The sequence below is a fragment of the Acomys minous genome (genome assembly GCF_964271855.1).
Source record: "Acomys minous genome assembly, chromosome: 10".
In the NCBI taxonomy this organism is placed as follows: domain Eukaryota; kingdom Metazoa; phylum Chordata; class Mammalia; order Rodentia; family Muridae; genus Acomys; species Acomys minous.
In genome coordinates, this window is record NC_140491.1 from 52,564,311 (window position 1) to 52,588,477 (window position 24,167).

The 24,167-nt window shown below is 37.7% G+C and overlaps 1 protein-coding gene and 1 long non-coding RNA gene across 8 annotated transcripts in view; one reads left to right on the forward strand and one right to left on the reverse strand.

The window, feature by feature from the left end:
* The window catches only part of USP34 (ubiquitin specific peptidase 34), a 176,598-nt gene that overhangs the window by 29,781 nt on the left and 122,650 nt on the right, over nucleotides 1-24,167 (forward strand). For all 7 annotated transcript variants that reach the window (XM_084798362.1, XM_084798363.1, XM_084798360.1 and 4 more), the window contains exons 3-11: nucleotides 3,191-3,611; nucleotides 10,829-10,879; nucleotides 11,023-11,172; nucleotides 15,079-15,146; nucleotides 16,401-16,593; nucleotides 17,528-17,589; nucleotides 20,040-20,121; nucleotides 20,207-20,299; nucleotides 23,903-24,028. In XM_084798362.1, coding sequence (XP_084654488.1) covers nucleotides 3,191-3,611; nucleotides 10,829-10,879; nucleotides 11,023-11,172; nucleotides 15,079-15,146; nucleotides 16,401-16,593; nucleotides 17,528-17,589; nucleotides 20,040-20,121; nucleotides 20,207-20,299; nucleotides 23,903-24,028 — 1,246 coding nt within the window. The remainder of the gene's footprint in view (nucleotides 1-3,190; nucleotides 3,612-10,828; nucleotides 10,880-11,022; nucleotides 11,173-15,078; nucleotides 15,147-16,400; nucleotides 16,594-17,527; nucleotides 17,590-20,039; nucleotides 20,122-20,206; nucleotides 20,300-23,902; nucleotides 24,029-24,167) is intronic.
* On the reverse strand, nucleotides 3,752-10,813 carry LOC311606957. The gene is made up of 2 exons (XR_014782476.1): nucleotides 6,740-10,813; nucleotides 3,752-5,104 (listed from the first exon to the last, which is right to left on the reverse strand). It is a non-coding gene; the product is annotated as an uncharacterized lncRNA (long non-coding RNA).

Consider the following 24,167-nt stretch of genomic DNA (forward strand, 5'->3'; position numbering starts at 1 on the left):
AGCTGCCTCTGCTTTCCTGATTGTAGGATTAAAGGCATGCACTACCACCCATCTTGATTCCTGTTTCATTTTTCTTTTTCTGTTTTGTTTTGTCCACATGTATCTCTTTGTTTCACATGCATGTAGTGCCTGCAGAGGACAGAAGAGGTTGTTAGTTCCTCTAGAACTGGAGTTAGAGACAGTTGTGACCCACCTTGGGTCCTCTGGAAAAGCAACCAGTGTTTTTAACCACTGAGACATCTTTCAAGCTCCAATTCCCAATATCTGACAACTAATGTTAAAAGTGAATTGTCTTTCCTTTTTTATTTTATTTTATTTTATTTTTTGGTGTTTTTTTTTTTCCTTTGGTTTTTTGAGGCAGGGTTTCTTTGTATAACCGCTCTGGCTGTCCTGAAACTAAATCTGTAGTCCAGAGAGGGCCTCGAACTCATGGAGATCCACCTGCCTCTGCCTCCCAAGTGCTGGGATTAAAGGTGTGAGCCACCACCGCCTGGCCGTCTTTCCTATTTTTAAGTCTTAGCCAAGATACTTTAAGAACTCAGATTCTAGCTTTACTAAGAAAAATGCCTAACTCTGTAACTTCTCACTTTAAGGAAATTATGTGTTAGCATTATAGGAAGAAACTGAGTCTAGTGTGGTGGTACATGCCTGTAGTCTTCAAATTTTGGAATCAACGGCAAGAGCATCCTGGCTAGCCTGAACTTAAAAGGGAGACCTTGTCAATGTAAAGATGGGCCCAGCAGTTAAGAGGGCTTTTTCTAGTATGTGTGAATTCCTGGATTTGGTTCCAAGTATTGGAAAGAAAAAAAAAGGGGGGGAGGGGCAAGAGATATGAGGTAGGCAGGCTATTTTGTTTGTTTGTTTTATATTGAGGGTATGGTGTATCACTTTGTAGTCCTGGCTCACTTGGAATCACTCTGCCCTCAACTCAGAGATCTACCTGTCTCTGGATGCTGGGATTAAAGACATTGTATTTGTTTTTTCTCATTAGAGATTGTAATATGGGCTGGGGTTTGGGGCTGCAGAGATAGTTCATTGATTAAGAGGATTCATCTTCAATTCCTAACATCCTTGTTTGGTAGCTCACAGCTGCCTATAACTATAGATCCAGAGGATTTGATGCACTGTTGTGGCCTTCATAGGAAGGTGCACATATAAACACACACACACACACACCAAAAAAAAGAAGGGGGTTGTTCTGGGTGTTGTGGCGCATACCTCTAATCCTAACATTTGGGTGTCAAAGGCGAGAGTATCTCTGAGTTTGAAGCCAACCTGGTCTACACAGTGAGTTCTAGAGCCACATAGTGAGACCTTATCTCAAAAACAAAAAAAAAAAAACCTCAACAACAACAGCAAAAAACCCCCAAGCCCATCATCATTATTACTATTATTAGATTTATTTATTATTATTTCTACATTATTCTGCCCACATGTATGCCTGCATATCAAAAGAGGGCACCAGATCTTGTTATAGATGGTTGTGATCCACCATGTGGTTGCTGGGAATTGAACTCAGGACCTCTGGAGGGCCAGTCAGTGTCCTTAACCTCAGCCATCTCTCTAGCCCTATAATTTTTGTATAATGGTAATGCACATCTTTTTTTTTTTTTTAAACCTTGCCTGTCCTGGGCTTTGTAGACCAGGCTGGCCTCCAACTCACAGTGATCTGCCTGCCTCTGCCTCCTGAGTGCTGGGATTGCAGGCGTGTGTCACCATGCTTGGCAGTAATATTGAATCTTATAGCTGGAAGAGACCTTTAAAGTAAGATGCCTTTTATTTCATTATTTTAACAACAAACTCCAAAAATAGTAATTAACTAATTAAAGAGACAGTATCATAGTGGGATTGGAATTTTAGAACTCTGTGTTGGGTTTATCATAAGGGTTTTGCCAAGGTATTGCTCATGTTATAATTATGCGGAGGTGTAAGTGGGGCTAGAGCATCTGCTGTCAGATTAAGTGCTAGGGAGACCTTAGTTGTAGGCAGCTTGCGTGTTACTAATGACATCATGGTTGCAGTGTCTTTTATGACTTAGCCTTTTATGTCACATCCTCTAATTTCTACCACATTCTACTCACTGGAAATGCGTCCCGTCTATTCTTTTGTTTGTTTGTTTTTCCAGACAGGGTTTCTCTGTCTAGCCTTGGCTGTCCTGGACTCACTTTGTAGACCAGGCTGGCCTTGAACTCACAGTGATCCACCTGCCTCTGCCTCCTGAGGCTGGGAGCCACCACATCTGGCTTTCCCTTCTGTTCTTAAGGGGAGGAAAGTTAGAGTTTACCTTTTAAATGAAAGTGTCAGGGTTTTGTGGCCATACTTTCAAGTTTATCATACCTAAAAAAGTGAGATTACTTTTTCTGTGTGGTAATACAGACTGTTGGTAATCTATTTTGATTATGGTAGAGATGTTTTTGCTTTGTTTTGCTAGTACATCAAGGTGTAAGTTATGAGTAATAGCTGATTATCTGTCACCAGTCTTTCTTTGGATTCTAATATCAGAATTAGGTACTTCTGGATGTATCATTTACTTAGTGATTCACAAGATTTTTACTTACCTGAAGTATGCCAGGGGTTGTGCTATTAATAGAACTTGTCTAAAGTAAGTAGATTTATGTGTTATACTTACCTGACATTTCCTGGGTCTTTGTTTTTTTTTACTGACATTGATAAGAGAGTTTTGTGTTTCTGACAGTGTCTGGTCTTCCAGATAGGGTCAGAATACCCATCCCATGTAGTCTTCAAGAGAATTGTTTATTTAAAAATGTAGCTAAATAATATATTTTGTTAGATAATAAAATATGTTGAATTAACTTAAAGCTGTCTTAATAAAGTATTAACTACTACTATTATTAACACTACCACTACTGTTACAACAACAACAACAACAACAACAACAACAACAACAACAACAAAGTTTTGATTTTCTGAGACCAGGGTCTCTATATAACCCTTGAACTTACAGAGATCCACTTACCTTTCTGCTTCCCAAATGCTGGGATTTAAGTCATGCACCACCATATCCAGCCTATGATTCTATTCTTAAAAATTCATACAGTGCTACTCTAGCAGAAAAGATAAAATTTATGTTAAAAGTATTTTAGTATTTGCTTCTTGTGTTACTTATTAAAATGTATATTGTTCCTTCTCTGGGAAACGTTTATTTATTGCGTTTTATTTTCTCTTATAGGCAATGTCTGTGCTGCTTCAAGGAATATAAACATTTGGAGATTTTTAACCAAGTAGTATGTGCACTTATTAACTTAGTGATTGCCCAAGTTCAAGTGCTCCGGGACCAGCTTTGTAAACATTGTACTACCATTAACATAGATTCCACGTGGCAAGACGAGAGTAATCAAGCGGAAGAACCACTGAGTATAGATAGAGAATGTAATGAAGGAAATACAGAAAGACAAAAATCAATAGAGAAGAAATCAAACTCTACGAGAATTTGTAATCTTACAGAAGAGGAATCTTCAAAGAGTTCTGATCTTTTTAGTTTATGGAGTACAGATGAGAAGGAAAAACTATTACTATGTGTAGCAAAAATTTTTCAAATTCAGTTTCCCTTATATACTGCTTACAAGCATAATACTCATCCTACTATAGAGGTATGTAAAAATAGGTACTATGACTTTATATTATCAAGTCCTGCTAAGCTTGTTAGTCTACTCCTTATCTGTGAATGACTGAAAATCGTTATTTTTTGATGGAAAACTTTATTTCTGCCTACCTTGTCCCTCTCTCTCTCCTCTTTTTTTCTTTCTTTCTTTTCTTTTCTTTTCTTTTCTTTTCTTTTCTTTTCTTTTCTTTTCTTTTCTTTGAGACAAGGTCGCACTGTATAGTCCTGTAGTCTGGCTTTGAACCTTTCTGTGTATCCTAGGACTGGCCTTGAGGTTTGAGTCACTTGCCTCAGCCTGAGTACTTGGATTACAGGTGTGCACAGTCATGTCCTAGCTTGATGGGAAATTTTCTAACAATTACTGATTTTGCCAAAATTGTTTTCTCCATACCTTTCTATAATAGTTTGCTGAAAATTTGCACAATATATTTATAATTGAATCACAGGAACTTAAATCTTAAATGATTTAAGTATTTTATGTTCTATTCATTATGACTTAAAAATATAATGGCTGGGTATATATAGTTCAGCGGTGGAGTACTTGCCTAATATTTATATGAGGTCTTAACTGCAGGCCTCAACACCGTCACAGAGTCCAGATTCTGTTCCCAACACCCATGCAGTGATGCACAACTGTAGCTCTGGTTCCTGGGGGTCTGACCCTGCTTCTGATCTCTTCCAGCCCCTACATGCATGTGCTGGGAAAACATGTACTTAAGCACACACATACACACAAAACTAAAAAATGGTTGTGGTAAAAGAACCACATATAGTGGGGCTGGAGAGATGGCTCAGGCATTAAGAACACTGCTCTTTCAGAGATCCTGAGTTCAATTCACAGCAACCACATGGTGGCTCACAACCATCTGTAGTAGAATCTGAATCCCTTTTCTGGTGTGCATGAAGACAGAGCAAGCATATACATAAAATAAATAAATAATCTAAAAAAGAACACACAATTTCATTCTTAGATGTCAGACTAGATTTTTCATTAATAAGTAGCTTAGCAAATTGTGTGTGTGTGTGTGTGTGTATATATATATATACACACACACACACGTGCATATATATACACACATGTGCATATATATACATATATATGAGTATTTTCTTTTGTAAGTCTAACTACTTAATTCTCTATGAGTTATTTTTAAGAGCATTTCAGAAATTTAGTAATTTAAGATTTGTGAAGAGAATTGTATTTATAGAAAGAAAGAATTGAGATAATTATGTGGTGATGTATTTGTCTCAGTGCAATGATGTATTGCTTTTCCTTCTATGAGAATGAGGAGTACTTGCCAGGTGTCTCATTTATACCTTGCTCTTTTTTTGTTTATTTTTTTGTATTTTTGTTTTTTGAGACAGGGTTTCTCTGTGTACCCTTGGGTGTTCTAGATTCGCTCTCAAACTCACAGCCATCCTCCTGCCTCTGCCTCCAGAATGTTGGGATTAAAGGCATGGGCCACCACACCCAGCTTATACCTTGTATTTGGGGTTTGGGTGGGCTAAAGTCAAAGCCTAAGCAATTCAGCTGCTCTGTGTATGATCCCTTGTATTTTCTTCCATGGCTACTGTTTCTACTCTAGCTTTCTTACACTGTTGTTTTAGGTGTGTTCAAGGAAGGCAGAAGTAGAAGCTGTTAGGCATTTTGGGTTCCTTAGAAGTGGCAGAGAATGGATTTTGTCACATTTCATGCAAAGGATGGTGAAGAAAATTATAATTCCATCTCTAGGTGGGGAAGGAAGCTGACGTGGTAGTTGTCATTATAAACTGGGTTCAGTTGGCCCCAGACTCCTATGTAGTACAAGACACCCTGAACAACTCCTCTATCCTGGGTGCTGGGATTACAATCATAAACTACCATATCCGCTTATGGGGCTGAGCATCATATACAGGGCTTTGTGCTTGCTAGGAAGTGCTCTGTCAAGTAAGCTATATCCCTAGTCCTCATTTATATCCTGGGCAATCTGCTTATAATGCTGAGAGGTGAGTCTGCCAGTTACTCAAATGACTTTATCTGTCTGTCTGTCTATCAGTCTATCTATTAATCTAATCTAATCTATGTACAGGGTTTCACTATGAAGCCTGGTCTGAAATGAGCTGTGTAGGCCAAACTGGCATCAAGCCCACAGAGATCTGCTGCCTGCTGTTTCCTGAGTGCTGGGATTTATTGTGTTTCCCCCACCCCGTTTTACTTTTCTTTCCTTTGTTCTCTCTCTTTCTCCTCCTCCTCTTCTTCCTCTTTGTTTTTTTCTTCCTCTTCTTCATTCTTCATTTTTCTTCTTTCTTCTTCCTCCTCCTCCTTCTTCTTCCTCTTTCTTCCTTTTTGCTTTTTGAAACTGGGCTTCTTCTAGATCCAGCCTTGAACTTAGTTAGAGGTACACCTGCCCCTGCGTCTCCAATGCTGAGATTGGAGATGTATGCCACCACCATCCACCTTTATTGTCCCTGTTCCCAAGTCTCTTTTTCAGTGTGCATGATCTGTAACCTTCATACTTAGTAACTTTTCTTCACCTGAAAAATAATGATCCTTTATTGGAATATTTTTTATAATATATTGAGAAAAGGTTTCTTCTAGAATGTAGTGTGTTGTTTCTGTGTAGCAACTTTGTAAAGAATATTATACAAAATGATACATAAAACATACCAAAAAATGTCAGAATTTTTTAAAACAAAAATTTACTTAATTTTAATCTTTAGGGTCTGGAGAGATTGTTCAGTAGTTAAGAACACTGGCTGTTCTTCCAGTGGACTCAGATTGAATTTCCATCACTCTTGTGACAGCTAATAGCTTGTCTGTTCCAAGGGATTCAGTGCTCTCTTCTGGCTTTGAAGGCACTTTTGAATATGGTGCACAGATTTACATGCAGGCAAAACACTGATGCACATGAAATAAAAATCTAAAAAATTTAAAAATGTAATCTTTAGAATACAGTGTAAATTTTTTCAGTCTCAAACTGGTATTGAAAGATATTAACATGTAGATACCAATTTTATTAAGTTTTTTTAATGCAACTCATTATTAGTTTTTTGGGACAGAACTTCACTTTGTAGCTACTTGGCTGTCCTGGGTCTTGAATTATAGACCAGGCTAGCCTGGAAGTCACAGAGACCCACCTTGCTCTCCCTCTATACACTGCTAGTTAAAATTTTCTTAATTACACTGGATGTGGTTACTCATGTCTTGAATCGCAGCTCTCAAGAGATTGAGGCAGGGGGATCAAAGTTTGAGGTGAGCTTGGGTAAACTGTAGTAAATTCTAGAGCAGCTTGGGCTTCAGAGTTAAGACCTTGGCTCAAACACAGAAACCTAAAAGAAATTCTAAGAGCACTATAACTAATAACTAAATCTGATATTTTGTTAATGTTAGTTTAATCAGTGATTTTTTTCCCTTTGTATTTAAAAATGATAACGTGTTAATGTTATAGTGCTTAATACTTTTTGTTTTGGAGCAAAATGCCTTGCCATTACTGGTTCTCAAGAAACTTCCATGTGGTTACTTTGTTAAAGTAATGGTTTCATAAACTGTTTGAAATAAAATTGCTTTATTGAGGTTTTATTAAAATTTTAATAAAAATTTGGCTAAAATTGGTTTACTTAAAAACCAACCATAAAAGACTTTTTGATATTGAATTTTCCATAGACATATGTTCTTAAGTATTCTATTCTAGTCTTTTTTAAAAAGATTTATTTATTTATACAGTATTCTGTACTGCATGTGGGCCAGCAGGCCAAAGAAAGCACCAGCTCTTACTATAGATGATGGTGTGAGCCACCGTGTATGTGGTTGCTGGGAGTTGAACCCAGGACCTTGGAAGAACAGCCAGTGTTTATAACCTCTGGGCCATCTCTCCAGCCCCAAATAGTCTATTCTTATATATTGTTTAAAAATGCCGGGTATGGTGGTGCACACCTTTAATCCCAGCACTCTGGAGGCAGAGGCAGGGGGATCTCTGTGAGTTTGAGGCCAGCCTGGTCTACAGAGTGAATCTAGGACAGCTACACAGAGAAACCTTGTCTTAAAAAACAAAAAACAAAAGGAAAACAAAAAACAAAACCCAAAAAACCCTGTAATTTGTGGTTTCTATCCTAGTGATCATGTAATTAACTTAGTCATTGGTTGGTTCAGAAAGTACACATTCTTGGTGTTTACTATAGTGTAGAGTTAGCCTACATGTATTTATAAATGTGTTGTATGCACCAATAATTGTTTCAAGGCCAGTGTTTAATAAATAGTGTAGTGCAGGTGGCACTTAATTATTTTCTGAGATGGGGTTTCTCTGTTTAACAGTCTTGGCTGTCGTAGACCTGCTTGGAAGTCTAGGCTGGTCTTGAACACAGAGATCCACTTGTCTCTGCCTCTACCTCCAGAGTGCTGGGATTAAAGGTCTGGGACACCAAGCCAGCGTCCTTTTTTTTTTTTTTGGGTGGTGGTGTGGTTTGGGTTTTGTTTTTCGAGGCAGGGTTTCTCTGTGCAGCTTTGACTGTCTTGGACTCACTTTGTAGACCAGGCTGGCCTCGAATTCACGGTGATCTGCCTGCCTCTTCCACCCTAGTGCTGAGATTAAAGGCGTGCACCACCCCGCCCAGCCAGTATCCTTCTTGTTAAAAGTAAGCATTTACTTGGTTTATAGACATTAAATGATCTGGCCAGCTTTCTGCTGTGTATCGCTATTAAGTCCTAGAATCAGGTCTTAGAATGTGCAACATAATTTCTTTTTTGTTTTCCTTCTTTTTTCCCCCTTTATTATTTGTTTAATCACTTTGCCTCCTGGTCATAGCCCCATTCCCTCTACTCCTCCCAGTCGGCCCTCCCTCTCCCGCTCCCCTCCCAACTCCCCTCTTCCTCAGAAAAGAGCCCCCCCCCCCCAATCTATCCTAGCTCATCAGTGTGTCCTTTTCCCCTGTGGCCTGGCAAGTCAGTGTTATATGTACAACACAGCTTATTGATAATTTGAACAGCAAATACTCAGTAGGATAGAGACTCTATGCACCTCCCCTGTTTTCTTCCTTACCATCCCTCTAAATGATGAGTAGTGTGTGTATTGTTACCTATGTATACACATATTTGAACATGAACATAAGTATGGGCGGGAGGGGTAGGAATAGGGTTTGAATTTAAGACCTTATTGATAAGCCAGTGTTCTCAATGAGACACAGCCCTTAGTCCTAAATTGTTAGCTATTTTTGTGTCTTGTGTTACTCACAGCTGGTCTTGAACTTGTGGGTCTCAAGTGTCCTGCCTCTTATGTTGTCATGCTCTTTTGAAAGTTAAACATGTTTAGAAATACATAGTTCAATTCCCAGCAACCACGTGGTGGCTCACAAGGATCTATAATGTGATCTAATGCCTTCTTCTGGCCTGCAGGTGTTCTTAATGACAAAACACAGCTTTTCTGGGACAGGTGTGGTAGTAGTTGTCTCTGATCCCAGCACTCAGGGAGGCAGAGGCAGGTGGATCACTGTGAGTTCGAGGCCAGCCTGGTCTACAAAGAGTCTAGGACAGCCAAAGCTACACAGAGAAACCCTGTCTGGGGAGGGGGAAATCTTTCAATACTTTAAAAAGAAGCATATACTGGTGCACACCTACTCTGTCTGCTCTTAGTGGGTGAGGGTAGGATTAGTGGCCATCCTTGGCTGCTTTGGGAGTTCAAAGCGAGCTAGGCTTTATGAGAGTCTGTTTCAAATCTCACTTCATTCTCCCCCAAAATTGTGATCAGCCAGGTATCGTACTGCACACTTACTTTGTTGGCTTGTTTGTTTTGAGACAGGGTCTCTCTGTGTAGCCCTGGCTGTCCTGGACTCACATGTAGACCAGGCTGGCCTCGAACTCACAGCGATCCGCCTGCCTCTGCCTCCCGAGTGCTGGGATTACAGGTGAGGGCCACCATGCCCGGCCATGCTGCCCACTTGAAATCCTAGCACTATAACCAAGCCAAGAGGATTGTAAATTCTAGACAGCCTGTGCTGTCTAATAGTATGAACCAGGTTTCAGATAGTTTTGATAACGAGATCCTGATCATAATTTGTTCTTAAATTAATATAATACAGAGTATTATTAGTTTCTTTCTTTTTGCTTCCTGAGGCAGGGTTTCTCTGTGTCATAGCCCTTTGTAGATCAGGCTGGTTTCAAATTTTCAGAGATCCTGTCTGCCTCTGCCTCCTGAGGGCTGTTGTTACGGGCATGGGTCACCATCTCACAGCTTTCAGCACAGTTTTAAAGGTGTAACCTATATATTATAAACCTGCAGTTTAGCCAAACAAACTTTAGCATATCTCAGTTTTTAGAGTATTTTTCTTTTTGATAAATTCTCTAGTTTTGAGTGTTTTTTCTAGCATTTGCTTACACAATCAATGAGTATTAGTTGTATTTAGTGTTGTTGTTAGTGTCAGTGACCATGATTACACATATATTTTCCAGTAGTTCTCTTGTTACTTTTTCAGGCTAAAATATTCAAAAGGTGATGTGCAGGTATAAAGCAGTACATATTTTAAATATTGATAAATACTGTTTACTCTTCCATAAACACCACATTTCCTTATATGGTCACCAACAATGTTTGCGTATGCTTTGGGCAGTTTAAATCTTACATATGGAGCACATACTCTTCTGGAGAATTCCAGAGCACCATTTGACAATCATCTAAGTTGTACTCATAAGAATCACCCTGACTCTTTTGAAGTGTGTCCCCCAGCTGGTGAATATCTAACCCAGGGTGTTACTCATGCTGAAATGGTGCCCTACCCCTAAACAACATCTTACCCAGCCTAGAGTTATCCTAATTTTAAAGGGACGTTTATATTGTTGAAGTGGTTGTGCACAACTATAACGTCAGCTCAGTGAACATGGAGACAGGAAAGCCATGAATTCAAGGCCATTCTAGGCTTCCTCAGTGAGGCTATATTTCTGAGAATTACCAAAGCTTAGGGGTGTGGCTCAGTTGTAGAACACTTGCTTGACATTAGCCGGGTCTGTGAAAGAAAACTAGGCAGGAGGAAAGTGTGCCATGTGTGTTACAGCAAAGGTTTTCTCCAGGAGGCTTTCAGGCCACTTCAGAACTGGGCTACTACTGTACCTTTAGTGGGGGTGGTGCTGTTGATGGCTATAAAATATACTTCCTGAGAATTTGGAAGATCACTTTCAGAATTTTATGTAGTTTAGACTGTCAGTTAATAATGACCTAATATTTTTTTTTTTTTAATTAGGATATATCGACACAAGAAAGTAACATATTAGGGGCATTCTGTGATATGAATGTAAGTATTTTTCATTCTAAGGTTTATGGGATATGTTGCTTTTTTTTTGAGAGTTTATATTTGATCATTACATTTGAATGTTGCTCATGAATTGAAAATGATTTCTGATAAGTTTAAAAATGATACACTTTTTGTTTTTATAGGATGTAGAAGTACCCTTGCATTTGCTTCGCTATGTCTGTCTGTTCTGTGGGAAAAATGGCCTTTCTCTCATGAAGGATTGCTTTGAATATGGGACTCCTGAAACTTTCCCATTTCTTATAGCACATGCGTTTATTACAGTTGTTTCTAATGTAAGTACTGTTTGGACTTAGTCTTGAAATTTTTAGTGCAGTATTTTGCATTTCAATGCCATGAAAACTTTTTTGTAATTACTTTTACGTAATTTAAAAACTGAATATGCAGGCCTATTTTAAAAAGGTAATATATTATGCATCAAATTTTAAAATTTAAAATAAAGCTTGCCCTTACCTGGTTTATGTAAAGTAAAAAATCAATGGCTTGTATTGAAATTCCCCTTCTTTAGCCGGGTGCACACCTGTCATCCCAGCACTTGGGCGGCAGAGGCAGGTGGATCTCTGTGAGTTCCAGGCCAGCCTGGTCTACAAAGGAAGTCCAGGATAGTCAAAACTACACAGAGAAACCCTGTCTTGGAGAAAAACAAAGCAAGACAGAAACAAAAACAGAAACAAAAAAACAAGAAAGTAAACCTTCTTTGACTAAGCTTTTGTCCTCAGAAAACTTTCTGCTTCTTACTATTTTGTGTTATTTAGATGATGGTTATCTACTTCATTGTGTAAGTCAGTATGTCTGACTTCTCTCTGCATTACATTTGAAGATGTAATGTTTTCCCTTTGCACTGTCAAAACTGTGAACACAAGGACTGGAGAGATGGCTCAGTGGATAATAGCACAGGCTGCTCTTCCAGAGGACCCAAGTTCAGTTCCCAGCACCCACATGGCAGCTCACAATTGTCCCAGGGGATCTTATGTTCTCACACAGACATGAATACAGGCAAAACACTGTTGCGCATATAATAAAACACAATAAATTATTAAAAATTAAAAAAAAAAAAAGCATTAGAAATTTTGACTTTTAAAAAAATGCTGCTTTTGATGCTTTGAGCCCACCCTTCCTGAAGTTTATGAACAAACAGGAAGTGGTGCTGGTCGTAGAGATGTGTATGTTTAATCCTGGCACTGCAAAGGTGTGGATTTCCCTGAGTTCAAGGATAACATGGCCTACATAGTGAAATCCTGAGTGCAACAGAGAGGCTTCAGTTGAATTTAATGGACATTTTAGCTTTTGCTGCTATATCATGTCTAGCTGGAACACAGTAGTTTCCTTGATTAGGTCAATACATAAACTATAATTTGTTGTTTGCTTTGTTTTTTGTTTGAAATTGTCATTTAACCCAGTCTGACCTCAAACTTACAGTGCCTCTGGCTTATGTGAATCATTCCTGTCCTCTTTTTCCCCTCTTTCTTGTCTTACCAAGACAGGGTTTCTCTGTGTAGCTCTGATTGTCCTGGACTCACTTTGTAGACCAGACTGGCGTCAAACTCACAGCGATCCACCTCCCTCTGCCGCCCTGAGTGCTGGGATTAAAGGCGTGCGCCACCACTGCCTCACTCCTATCTATCTATTCTTACTGCTTCTATGCCCATTATTTTCCCTATTGGGAACCTGTAAATTTACATGGACTTTCAAAGAGAATGAATGAGGGCCAAAGAACTCTTTGCTTATAAGGAAAAAGAAAACCTCAAAAATTCTAATATATGATCTAGCATGAGTAGACTGGCCGTAGTGAATCCGTATGTTTTTTACAGTGTAAGTCACACATCCCATCAAAGAATAGTTATATGTCCCAGGAACTAGGTTATTATGGCTGTTTTAGAGTAGTTCACTTTTAGGGCAGGGGTGGGGTGCTTGTGACATAGTTTCACTGTGTAGCTCTGACTGGCCTGGAATTCACAGGTGTGTTCCACTAGGCCCGGATAGAGTACTTCAGTTTTTGAGGAAAAATAGCTTTATGAATGGTTAGTTTAATCTCTTAGGCTTTAAACCTATAATGCTAAGTTTGTATAACAATAAAACTGGAGTTTTACTTATTAACCCAGAAAGAAAACTGAGAATCCACCCCCCCCCCTTTTTTTTTTTCCTTTTTGGTGCCTGAGTTTCTCTATGTAGTCCTGGCTCCTGCAACTCATTATCCACAGCAGGCCACCCCCCAACTCAGAGATCACCTTTCTCTCTTTCCCAGGTGCTGGATTTAAAGGGGTAGCTTCAGTTCTTGGTCTGATTGTTAATACGCTTGTTACGTATTCATTCTTAGAAGCCACAGAAAGAAATATTTATTACTGTTGTTGTTGTGGCTTGTGTACCTGTAAGTCTTTTAGGAAAGGAAGCTTACCAACATCAGCACATATGGTAGTTTATCTTCTCTTTGTTAGGTTAAATGTGGCTCTAGGTACAGTAGTTTTCCTTAACACTTAGCTCTTTTCTGGAATTATTTTTTATTAATAGTATGTCAAATATGCATATAGAATTAAAAAAGTAATGGGCTTGGGGAAAAGACATACAAAGAAAATTTAATAAATAAACCTTAAAAATTTGTTTTCAAAAAGATTGTAGCCAGCTGGTGTCTGTTGCACAAGACTTTAATCCCAGCACTCTAGGAGACAGAGGCAGGTGGATCGATGTGAGTTAAAGGCCAGCCAGGGCTACACAGAGAAACCTTGTCTTGAAAAACAAACAAACAACAACAAAAAGAATATAGCTTATTTTATTAAGTAAAAATATAATCAGATGCATACTTGCTGTAGTGGGTTTTTACTTTAGTGAACAGATTAACTTGACCTATCTTAATACTGCTCTTCCTAGGTGCGGTGGTGTGTCCTTTAATTATAGAACTTGGTAGGTAGGTGGATCGCTGAGTTGGAGGGCAGCCTAGTCTACAGAGAGTTCCAGGACAGCTAAAGATACATAATGAGATCCTAAAAAATGGACTGTTTTTAACAAGTGGGTGAACAGAGACAGTGAGTGAATATAAGAAATTAGTTTAGGATCATATATTTTCAATATCTTCATGCCAGATCAGACAGTAGGTTGACAGTTTTTAAAAACAATTTTATTTTCCTACTTTATCAGAAATAACTTTGATTAAGCAATAGGGAACAGAACATTTTTCTCCCTATCAATATATGATTAGAGGTTTGCTAGAATTTGTTGTTGTTGTTGTTGTTGTTTTGTTTTTTTTGAGACAGGGCTTCTCTGTGTAGCCTTGACTATCCTGGGCTTGCTTTGTAGGCCATGCTGGCCTTGAACTCACCTGCCTCTGCCTCTGCCTCTGCCTCCCGAGTGCTGGGATTAAAGGGCTGGAATTGTAGCAGCACAAAGAGTAGGCAAAGGTAAACCAGAAAAGCATGTTTACATATACTGTCATCCTGTAGTTAGTTTTTTTAAAAGATTTATTTATTTTTTATTATGTATACAGTGTTCTGCCTGCATGTATACCTGTATGCCAGAAGAGAGGGCATCAGATCACATTACAGATGGTTGTGAACCATGTGGTTGCTGGGAATTGAACTCAGAACCTTTGGAAGAGCAGATGGTGCTCTTAACCATTGAGCCATCGCTCCAGCTCAGTTTGTTTGGTTTTTGTCCTAATCTCTGGAACTTTTTGTAAGACATGTACTGAATGGTGAGGAAAGAAGGCCACATACACCTCAGCTCTATCGGGCAAATCTACCCTGTTGATTTGTGGAGTGGTTCATGTTGCAGCCAGATAGCCCATTTCTATGTTCCTAATACTGTAATGAGCATGCAACTGAGAAATATATTTGCCTCACATGGATATTGAAATGACTATAAATCAAAATACTTACTATTTTTGAAATGAAGAATGAGATGGTTTTATTGTAAATCTAGTACAATATTCTGAGTTATAGTTGCTGTCATACAAAGATGGGAAAGCATGGTTTTTTAGTAATATTCAAGTCAACTTTATATTATTGTATGTAAATCAGATCAGTGGAATTATAACTTTTTAAAGCATATTCTATTCAAAATTCATATATAAAATGTGTTGGGTTTAAGAGGCAGTCAAATATTAATTGCTCTTGTTTTAAATTAAGTAAAAAAACAGTAAAATGTTACACGTTTTTATTATACGTTGTTTTCTTTATATTTACTTATAGATTAGGATATGGCTACATATCCCTGCTGTCATGCAGCATATTATACCTTTTAGAACGTATGTTATCAGGTAAGTTTTAAAAATTTCTTTCCTCATCTACTAATTCAATAAATTTCTAACAATTTTGGTGCTTATGAAAGACCCTTGCAGATCTAACCTTTAGAGAAGATTTGAATTTATAAATAATTACACAGTATTTTTATGAATGTGTATGAGTTTATATTTGATATTTACATTTTGCCAAAATAATTAGACTTGTTTTTTTACATGTGAGTTTAGGAAGAATTAAGTAGATTTATTATGATTTTATTGAGTTTATTCAGTAAGTAATTTTAAATATTATCGAACAGCGTATTTGGAAAGTACCTTGTTAGAGTATATAAGAAATCACAAGTACTACAGGATAAATATTAGGAAAATACATTGTTAAGAGTAAGAGTATGTAGACTATATTTTTAAGTACTGGGCTGAGGAAATGGCTCAGTTGGAAAAGCACTTATACAAGGGTAAGGATGTGAGTTCACATAAAGACGTGGGCATGACTGCAAATGTTTGTGGGTGAGATGGTAATTGGAGAATGGTACCTGGACCCTCACTAGCCACATGTCCTAGCTTGGAGTGCTTTCTAATTTTTTCTTATTGACATGTAAAGTTTTGAGTGTTTACTGTTTTTCCTGGTATTGTTAGAGGTATTGCAGAATATTAGTGTCAGGATAGTTTGAATGGGCTGAGTGCAGTGTAAGCAAAGCAATATGATAGAGAGAAAATAGGAAAACTTACAGGATGTGACCAGCTAATTATGTGGTGTCAGGGATATTTTCTAGAAAAAAATAGACATAGATTTAGTAAGAGTATGGTAAGATCTGGAAGTGGAGTGGTGTGGGCCTAGTGCTTAAAGGATGGATGTAGTTGTGATACAGGAGTGGAGTGCTTAGCAAGGGCAGATTACTCACATCTCTGTAGGCCACTGTGAATATTGGAATTTACTTTTACATTGGGGACACGAAGGCATTAAACAAATGAAACCTAGTTGGTTTTTTGTTTGTTTGTTTGTTTGTTTTTGGTTTCTCAAGTCAGGGTTTCTCTGCAGCTTTCGCTGTCCTGGGTTCGCTTTATAGACCACGCTGGCCTCAAACTCACAGAGATCCTCCTACCCTTGCCTCTCTTGAGTGCTGGTAAATTTTATGTAAAAATAAATGGAAAGATTTCCAGGGTTCTAATATATAAAATGGACATCCAGAGAAAAGGGATGTTGGTGACTTTCTTTTGGGATTACAGAAGTATTTGGTGAATTTTTATGTTTTCTGTTTTTGAACCATTCAGATATTTATGCAAGCTCTCTGATCAGGAGCTACGACAGAGTGCAGCTCGTAACATGGCTGACTTAATGTGGAGTACAGTGAAAGAACCGCTGGACACAGCGCTATGCTTTGATAAAGAAAGCCTAGACCTTGCGTTTAAGTACTTTATGTCACCAACTTTGACCATGAGGTTGGCTGGATTGAGTCAGATAACAGTAAGCAATGATTCTTTGTTTTTGCTAACTCTTCTGTTTGCTTGCTGGTCAAATGTAATAATGATATTAGTGAAAGAGTTTATGCTTAATGCTGTTTTACATGGGTTATTTTGTATTGCCTTCACAAATAAATACTTCTATTTCCCTTGTTTTAAAATTTAGACCCGTGAGAACTAGGGAGCTGGCTCAGGGTTCAGAGCATGTTTTGCCATTGCAGAGGACCTGGTGTACAACCATGGTGTGTTCAATATTCTGCGCTTAGATGGTGTTTTCAGAAAGAAAAATAATTGCCAGCCATTATCAATGTTAATTATCAGGCAGAAGCCACAGTTTACTGAGCAGCATGGCACATTTAACTACATTATCAAGTACTATTTAAAAGGGGTGTAAATCATATAACAACATATGTGTTCAAACACACACGAGTCTCTGAAGAGTGGGGGTAGGGAAGACTGAGTGTGGCATGAGCAGTTGGCTGCAGACAAGCAGTTGCCTCCTTTAGAGTGGATGTTTGCTGGCCACTAACTTCACCTCTTTCCATTTCTTGTGTAGTTTTTGTAATGTCAGCACACTGAAAATCTAAAGTGATCTAGTTTACTTAGGTGTTTAGTTTTGTAAATATAGAAAATGCCTATTGACGTTTTCTGAAATCAGTCTCAAGTCAATTTTACCTAAGAACCTTTTCCTTCTTTTTCCTTACTCAATTATATTTTCTCGATTGTGTTCAATGAAATAAAGAATAAATGTTCCTTTTGTGAAGAATTTTAGTATTTTAGTGATAAAATAGTACACTAATGGTTTTTTGTCTTCTGTTTTATAGTTGCTATCTTGTCAGTTGTGAACTATATATGTAATAGTTTTATTTTTGTTTCTTGCCTCTTGCTCGCAGTATTGTTAAAAATGACAAGCCTTAATTTGTTTTCTTTAATTTTAGAATCAGCTTCATACTTTCAATGATGTGTGCAATAATGAATCATTGGTATCAGACACAGAAACGTAAGTAGGAACATTAGTTTGTACAGAGTTACACTTTATTTTTTTTTTTTTTTTAAGTAGACTACCCTTGGCTGTCCTGGAATTCACAGTATAGACCAGGCTGGCCTCAGATCTGTCTTCCTCTGTCTCCTAAATGCTGGGATTAAAGATGTGTGACACTATGCCTGGCTGAAGTATGCCAATTTGTTACTGTTAATATAGCAAATATAGTTGTGACTTTATTTGATTTGAAGTGTTTATTGGAAATCGTTACCTTGTGGCTTCAGTTTCTATAGAGCAATATGTTGAAACTTACTCTTTAAAAAATATACTTTAAAAAAATATATATACTTCAGTGCCAAGGAGATGGCTTAGTGGTTGAGAGCAGCTCCTCCTCTTCCAGGTGACTCATATCAGATGACTCTGAGCCCCCTGCAACTGTAATTCTGGGGACTCCATGAGCAGCAGTATGAATGTGCTCATGCACACACCCAGACACATGAATATATGTAAAATTTTCTTTAAGGAAAAAAAGCATGTACTAGGGGTTGGAGAGATGGCTCAGTGGCTAAGACTACTTGCTTCCAAAGGATCAGTGTTCAATTCCCAGTACCCCTCTTTCGTGTTTTCAACCACTTCTAACTTCAGCTCCCACATGGGAGGGCTCACAGCCACTTGCAACTCCAGCCCCAGAGAATCCAACACCTTCTCCTGGTCTCTGTAGGTACCAGACAGTGCATTGTCTACACAGACACCCCCACAGATTTATAATAAAAATCAAGAGTTTGTTAAAGCCAGGCATGGTGGTGAACACCTTTAATCCCAGCACTTGGGAGGCACAGGCAGGGGGATCTCTGTGAGTTGGAGGCCAGCCTGGTCTACAGAGAGAGTTTAGGCCAGCCAAGGCTACACAGAGAAACCCCGTCTTGAAACAAAACAAAAAGTGTGATTGATCTACATCATGAAACAGTAATGAGAGAATTAAAAGAGAATGAAGCTGCTGGAGGCTCTTGGGTCAGTATATGAGATAGAGAGCAGCTAGGGAAGACACTCTGCATAAACCTCTGTCTCCACACATGTGTGCACCTGTATATATGCATGCAGAAAGCCCTACACCACCTACCTAAATACAAACGGAAAACAGTGCAGCACAGGTGCAGAAGATGCCAGATAAAAGCTTTGGATACAGCATGTACGGAGGCCATAATTTCAACCCCAGGAATCCCAACAACCACATATGCCTGCATTTCTCAAAGCTCACTGAAAAGTAGTGTTAATTATACAATCACACTTCCCTGAAATGTTTTAAATTAGTAATTATGGAGGCAGAATGTAGATTAATAAGACTGGAAATGGGAATAAGGATTGATTTATTTAAAGTGGGATAGCAAGTGGGATTTTTCTGAAGTGATGGAAATATTTAGTAAAATGCACTTAAAACATTTCATTTAAAATAGGCTGATTTGTATGTGTAGTATGTATATCTTAAAGTTTGAAAAAACATACTCAATTTGGTCTCCCACATCCTTTTTATTTGTTCTGGTTTTTCTCACTGTTTAAGATTTCCTTTTTCCCCTTTTTCGAGACAGGGTTTCTCTGTGTACCCTAGGCTGTTCTGGAGTTCACTTTATAGACCAGGATGGCCTCGAACTCACAGCGATCCACCTGCCTCTGCCTTCCAAGTGCTGGGATTAAAGGTGTGCGCCTGGTTCATACCACTTTGAACTATCTTTATGTACTAGTCCTTAAAATTTAATATAAATGTTCTTTCTAAAAATGACTCACCTTGGCAAAAAAACAAGTTTTTGTTTTTCTTGAGACAAGTCATTGTGTAGCTCTGGGTAACACAGAACTGATTTCCTGGTAAGGATGGATGAGGGCCTCCAATGTAAGGTGCTCCTCCTGCTTCTGCCCCTCAGCACTAGGCTGAGCTTTATTTTATTTTGATGAGTGTCTCATATCAGTTCTCAAAGCTCACTCTTTTACAGATTATATCTTTAGTAGAACTACATGGAAATAGTTGAAATATATCAGTATTGTTTTGATTTCTTTTTCCTTTCTATTTTATAATTATATATGTATGACTTACCTCTTTATTCATTAATAAATTCTTCATTAGTATTAGGAAGGAGACTTGCACTTCGTTCTTGAGTAAAATTCTTTGTGTTCATCTCTTTATACTTTGCTTAATTCAGTATAAAAGTGATAGTGGGAAATGTGGAAACAAAGTCTAAGGACTGTGTTCTCACCTGGGTAGTTGGTATTGCTACCTTTTTAGTGCTAATTGTTTATAGATTCAGGGAATATGACATTTTTTATGTTTCAGTTCAGTTATGCTATGTAATATTGTGAATAATATTTTATAATTCTTTGTACTGTATCAAAGTAAATGTAGGTTTTTTACTATGTCTTCCCTTTTTACACATGGGAAAATGCTTTAAGATTTTTTTTTTCCAATTATTTGATCCTAGGTCCATTGCAAAAGAACTTGCCGACTGGCTTATTAGCAACAATGTAGTGGAGCATATATTTGGACCAAATTTGCATATCGAGGTTTGTAGGCAATTATATTGGCTATATATTATAGAGAGATGCGTTTTTTTTTTTTAAGTAAGTACACCAAGTTTTTGTTTTCTAGATTATTAAGCAGTGCCAAGTGATTTTGAATTTCTTGGCAGCAGAAGGACGACTGAGTACTCAGCATATTGACTGCATTTGGGCTGCAGCACAGGTAATGCAAAGACGTCATAATTAAAGCTTTTTTTATAGTACTCCAAATGCTACTGCGGAAGATGTACGGGAGCCTCTGAGGGCTTGATTGAGTCTGTGTTACTACATATCTGATAGAATACAGAATATTAGAATCATTAAAATGTTATTCCCATTTATAAAAAGTCCACTATTATATCATGATACCATGATTGTTATATATTTCTTTTCTGTGGTAGCTTGCCCGCCCACTCTCCCTCCCTCCCTCTCTCCCTCCTTTCCTTTCTTCCACACCAGAGCTACGTAGTAAGTATTGAAATTAAGTATTAAGTAGTATTTTCCTAAGTATTGGGATTAAACACTTTCAGCAATATGCCTGAATATGTACTATTCTTTTTTTCTTTAACTTTTTGAGTAACTCTATATCCATCTGCATGATTCCAAAATCTAAAATGTAAAAGTATATATTAAATATGGCTGGAGAGATGGCTCAGGTATTGGTCCCCAACCCAGGTCAAATGGCTCACAAATGTTTGTAATTCCCATTTCAGTGGATCTGACATGGTCTTGTGGTCTGGAAGCACTCACACATGGCATTCGCTCAAATATAAATCTACATGCGCATGTAAATAACCAAACCAAAACAAACCTAACAGTTACCCCTTAGTTTCTACATGATATTAGGCCCAGAATCCCTATGAATAAAAAAAATTTTAACCTTAGTCTCTGAAGCAGCTTTTTTATCTTCATTGCTAAGTCAGACATAGATACATAGCTCATTTTTTCCCTCTTTTTGGTTTCTGTAAATAATACATACCAACAATCTGTTTTACTTTTGTTGTGCTTTGTTCAATTTTTCTGAAAACATGGCTATATAGTTAGGCTACCTTGGAACTAAGCATTCTCTGGTTTCCTGAGTTCTGTGATTGCAGGCATAAGCTAACCTCTGAAGTCCAGGAATCTGTCAGTCAGTCTGTCTAACATATATTTTTCAGAAGATTTATTTTTAGCATATATGTGTGAGCCTGTATGAATATATGTGTGTACCATGTGTGTGGAGAAGCCTGTCGAGGCAGGAAAACAAACAAACAAACCAAAAAGTAATAGTGTCAGATCTCCGGACACCAGGGTTCTAAGGCATTTGTGAGCTCTTGTGTTGCTTTTGGGAACTGAACCCAGTTACTCTGCAAGAGGAGTGTGTGCTGCTCCTCAGGGAGCACTCTTTCTAGCCTAGTTAGCACTCCTTTTAAATATATGCTGTGTCATGATTTAGATGCAAAATAATGAGTTTCCATTCATGGATGTGCTCTCTCCAGTCATTCTAGTAGAAAGGGTATTATGGTGGTATCCTATAGAGTTATTCCTTATTCGCACAAAACTTTTATATAGGGTTAATGCCTATTGAAGTAGAATTGTTAGGTTAAAGCAGGTCTGTGCTTCTTGTATACTAATAGGATAGTGCCACTTTTTCTTTAGTTTCCTTTGTGTCCTGTCGTTAAGTTTGACTTTGTGTGTGTGTGTGTGTGTGTGTGTGTGTGTGAATTTGATGAATGATACAAGCTATTATTTATTGAATGATGAAATTGATAGTTTTCATTTCTTTTCTAGGAATATGTATATTCTTTGGTGTTAAGAGTTGTTTTTGTTTGTTTTGGTTTTCTTTTTTGCTTTTTAAAAAACATTATTTGAGGGGGCACACGTGCCAGTAGCACACATGTGAAGTCAGAGGACAGCTTGTGGAAGTTGGTTCTTTTCACCAGCTGAGTCTCAGGAATCAAAGTCAGCTTAGACTTGGTGGCAGATGTCCACTGAATCATCTTAGTGTCCACTTTTATTCATTTTTGGTATCATGTGTATGTATTTGTATGTGTGTTGTTCATATTCAAACCCAGCACCTTTTAAACCTAGACAAGTGTTTGCTAAAATGATGATCATTTTATTTTAATTTTTAAAAAATTCACGTTTATTATTTTAGTTAAGTATATGTGTATGTGTGTCTCTTGTATGTGGTATGTTCCACATACTTGCTGGTGTTGCAGATAGCCAAGGGCATTGGGCTGACTGGAAATGGAGTTATAGAAAGCTGCCTCTAGTCTCTGTGTATGCATAGGTTAATGATGTAACCTTGGCTGGTTTGGAGGTTGCTCTGTAGACCAGGCTAGCCTCGAAAATGACAGAGATTCATTCTGTATCTATGTATTACTTGTTAGTCTCTGAATCAATCCTGAACTTTTACTTTTCTTTTGTTTTTGTTTTTTTCTAAGACAGGTAAAAGATTCAACATGTACTCACAAGTTCACCTTAATTTTAAGTGAAATTTGAGATAGGAATACTATTTGGAGTGAAATATAGGCTCATAAAAAAACAAACAAGAAAAATAGGCTCTGCTTTAAATGGTTAATAAAGTGGTTTTGGTCTTGTAATGTTTAATTTTTCTTATGATAAAGGAACACAATGTTAGAAGAAATTTTAAGATAGAACATAAAAATTCCCTTTTTGGGTTTTGTTCATCAGAGTTTCTATAACTTGTTGACATTATATACTTTGTTTTAGATTTTTTTGTGCATGCTCCCACAATAACCAGCACTTAGAATTTTTCCTGGTTCCTTTGCCTTCAAAGGAAGCTTAGAAGAGTTCTTTTGCTTTTGTTTTTGTTTTTTTAAGGCTGGGTTTCTCTGTCTACAATCAGAATGTAATCCACTTGAAAACAGGTTTCCTGTTTTAAGTTTTTCCTTTTCTTTAAAAATAATTTTATAACATTTTATTTATTATTTTTATGTGTATGGATGTTTTGCCTGTCTGTCTGTCTGTCTGTCTGTCTGTCTGTCTGTCTGTCTATGCATCATATGTGCGCAGTGCACAGCAGAGGCCAGAAGGGGGCATGGGATTCCCGTGGAACTAGAGATACATAGTTTTGAACTGCCATGTGGGTGCTGGGAATTGAACCCTGGAACTCTGAAATAGCAACCAGTGCTCTTAACTGTCGTAACTGCTGAGCCATTTCTGCAGCCCTTTTTTTTTGGTTTTAGTTGCCTATGTTATAGCCATTATTTTTAGTATTGGGGATCAAACCTAGGGTTTCACAATGCAGGCATGTACTCTATCTCTGAACTATTTCCTCAAGCCCACCCATGTATGTATGTATGTATGTATGTATGTATGTATGTATGTATGTATATTTTTTTGAGACAGGGTTTCTCTGTTGTCCTGGCTGTCCTGAACTCAGTATGTATACCAGGCTAGCCGCGAGCTCACTGAGTTCCGCCTGCCTCTCCCTTCCTAAGTGCTGGAATTACAGGCATGTGGCTCTACTCCTAGTTCTTCTCAAGCCCTTTTGGGTTGTTTTTCTGTTAATGACCTCAAAAACATACGTATATTAAAATTTTAATTAAATATAAAAAATGTTTGCTTCCCTTTTCTGACTAGAAATTAATTTATATTCTTTGGCTAAGATAAGTCAGTTAAATTTTGGTTTTTTGTTTGTTTGTTTAAATGGTGCCATTTATGCGATTCTGTAATTAGTCTTTTACCAGTGTTTAATAATTGATGTTGACTTTACAAGCTTTTTGTATCAATAAATTAAATTACTTAGAGCAGCTTAAACTGTTGTCTCTTTATTTTATAGCTCAAACACTGTAGTCGATATATTCATGACTTATTCCCTTCACTGATCAAGAATCTGGATCCTGTGCCACTTAGACATTTACTTAATCTTGTCTCAGCTCTTGAGCCAAGTGTTCATACTGAACAGGTAAATACTTTGTGAATATATAGGTCTGTTTCATTTTCTGCAAGATTAGAATTTTGCTTAGTTGTCCAGATCATTTCACTTGTAATTTATGTATTGTTTTAATTTCATTCCAATTTTAAAGTATTAAATTTCTTATATG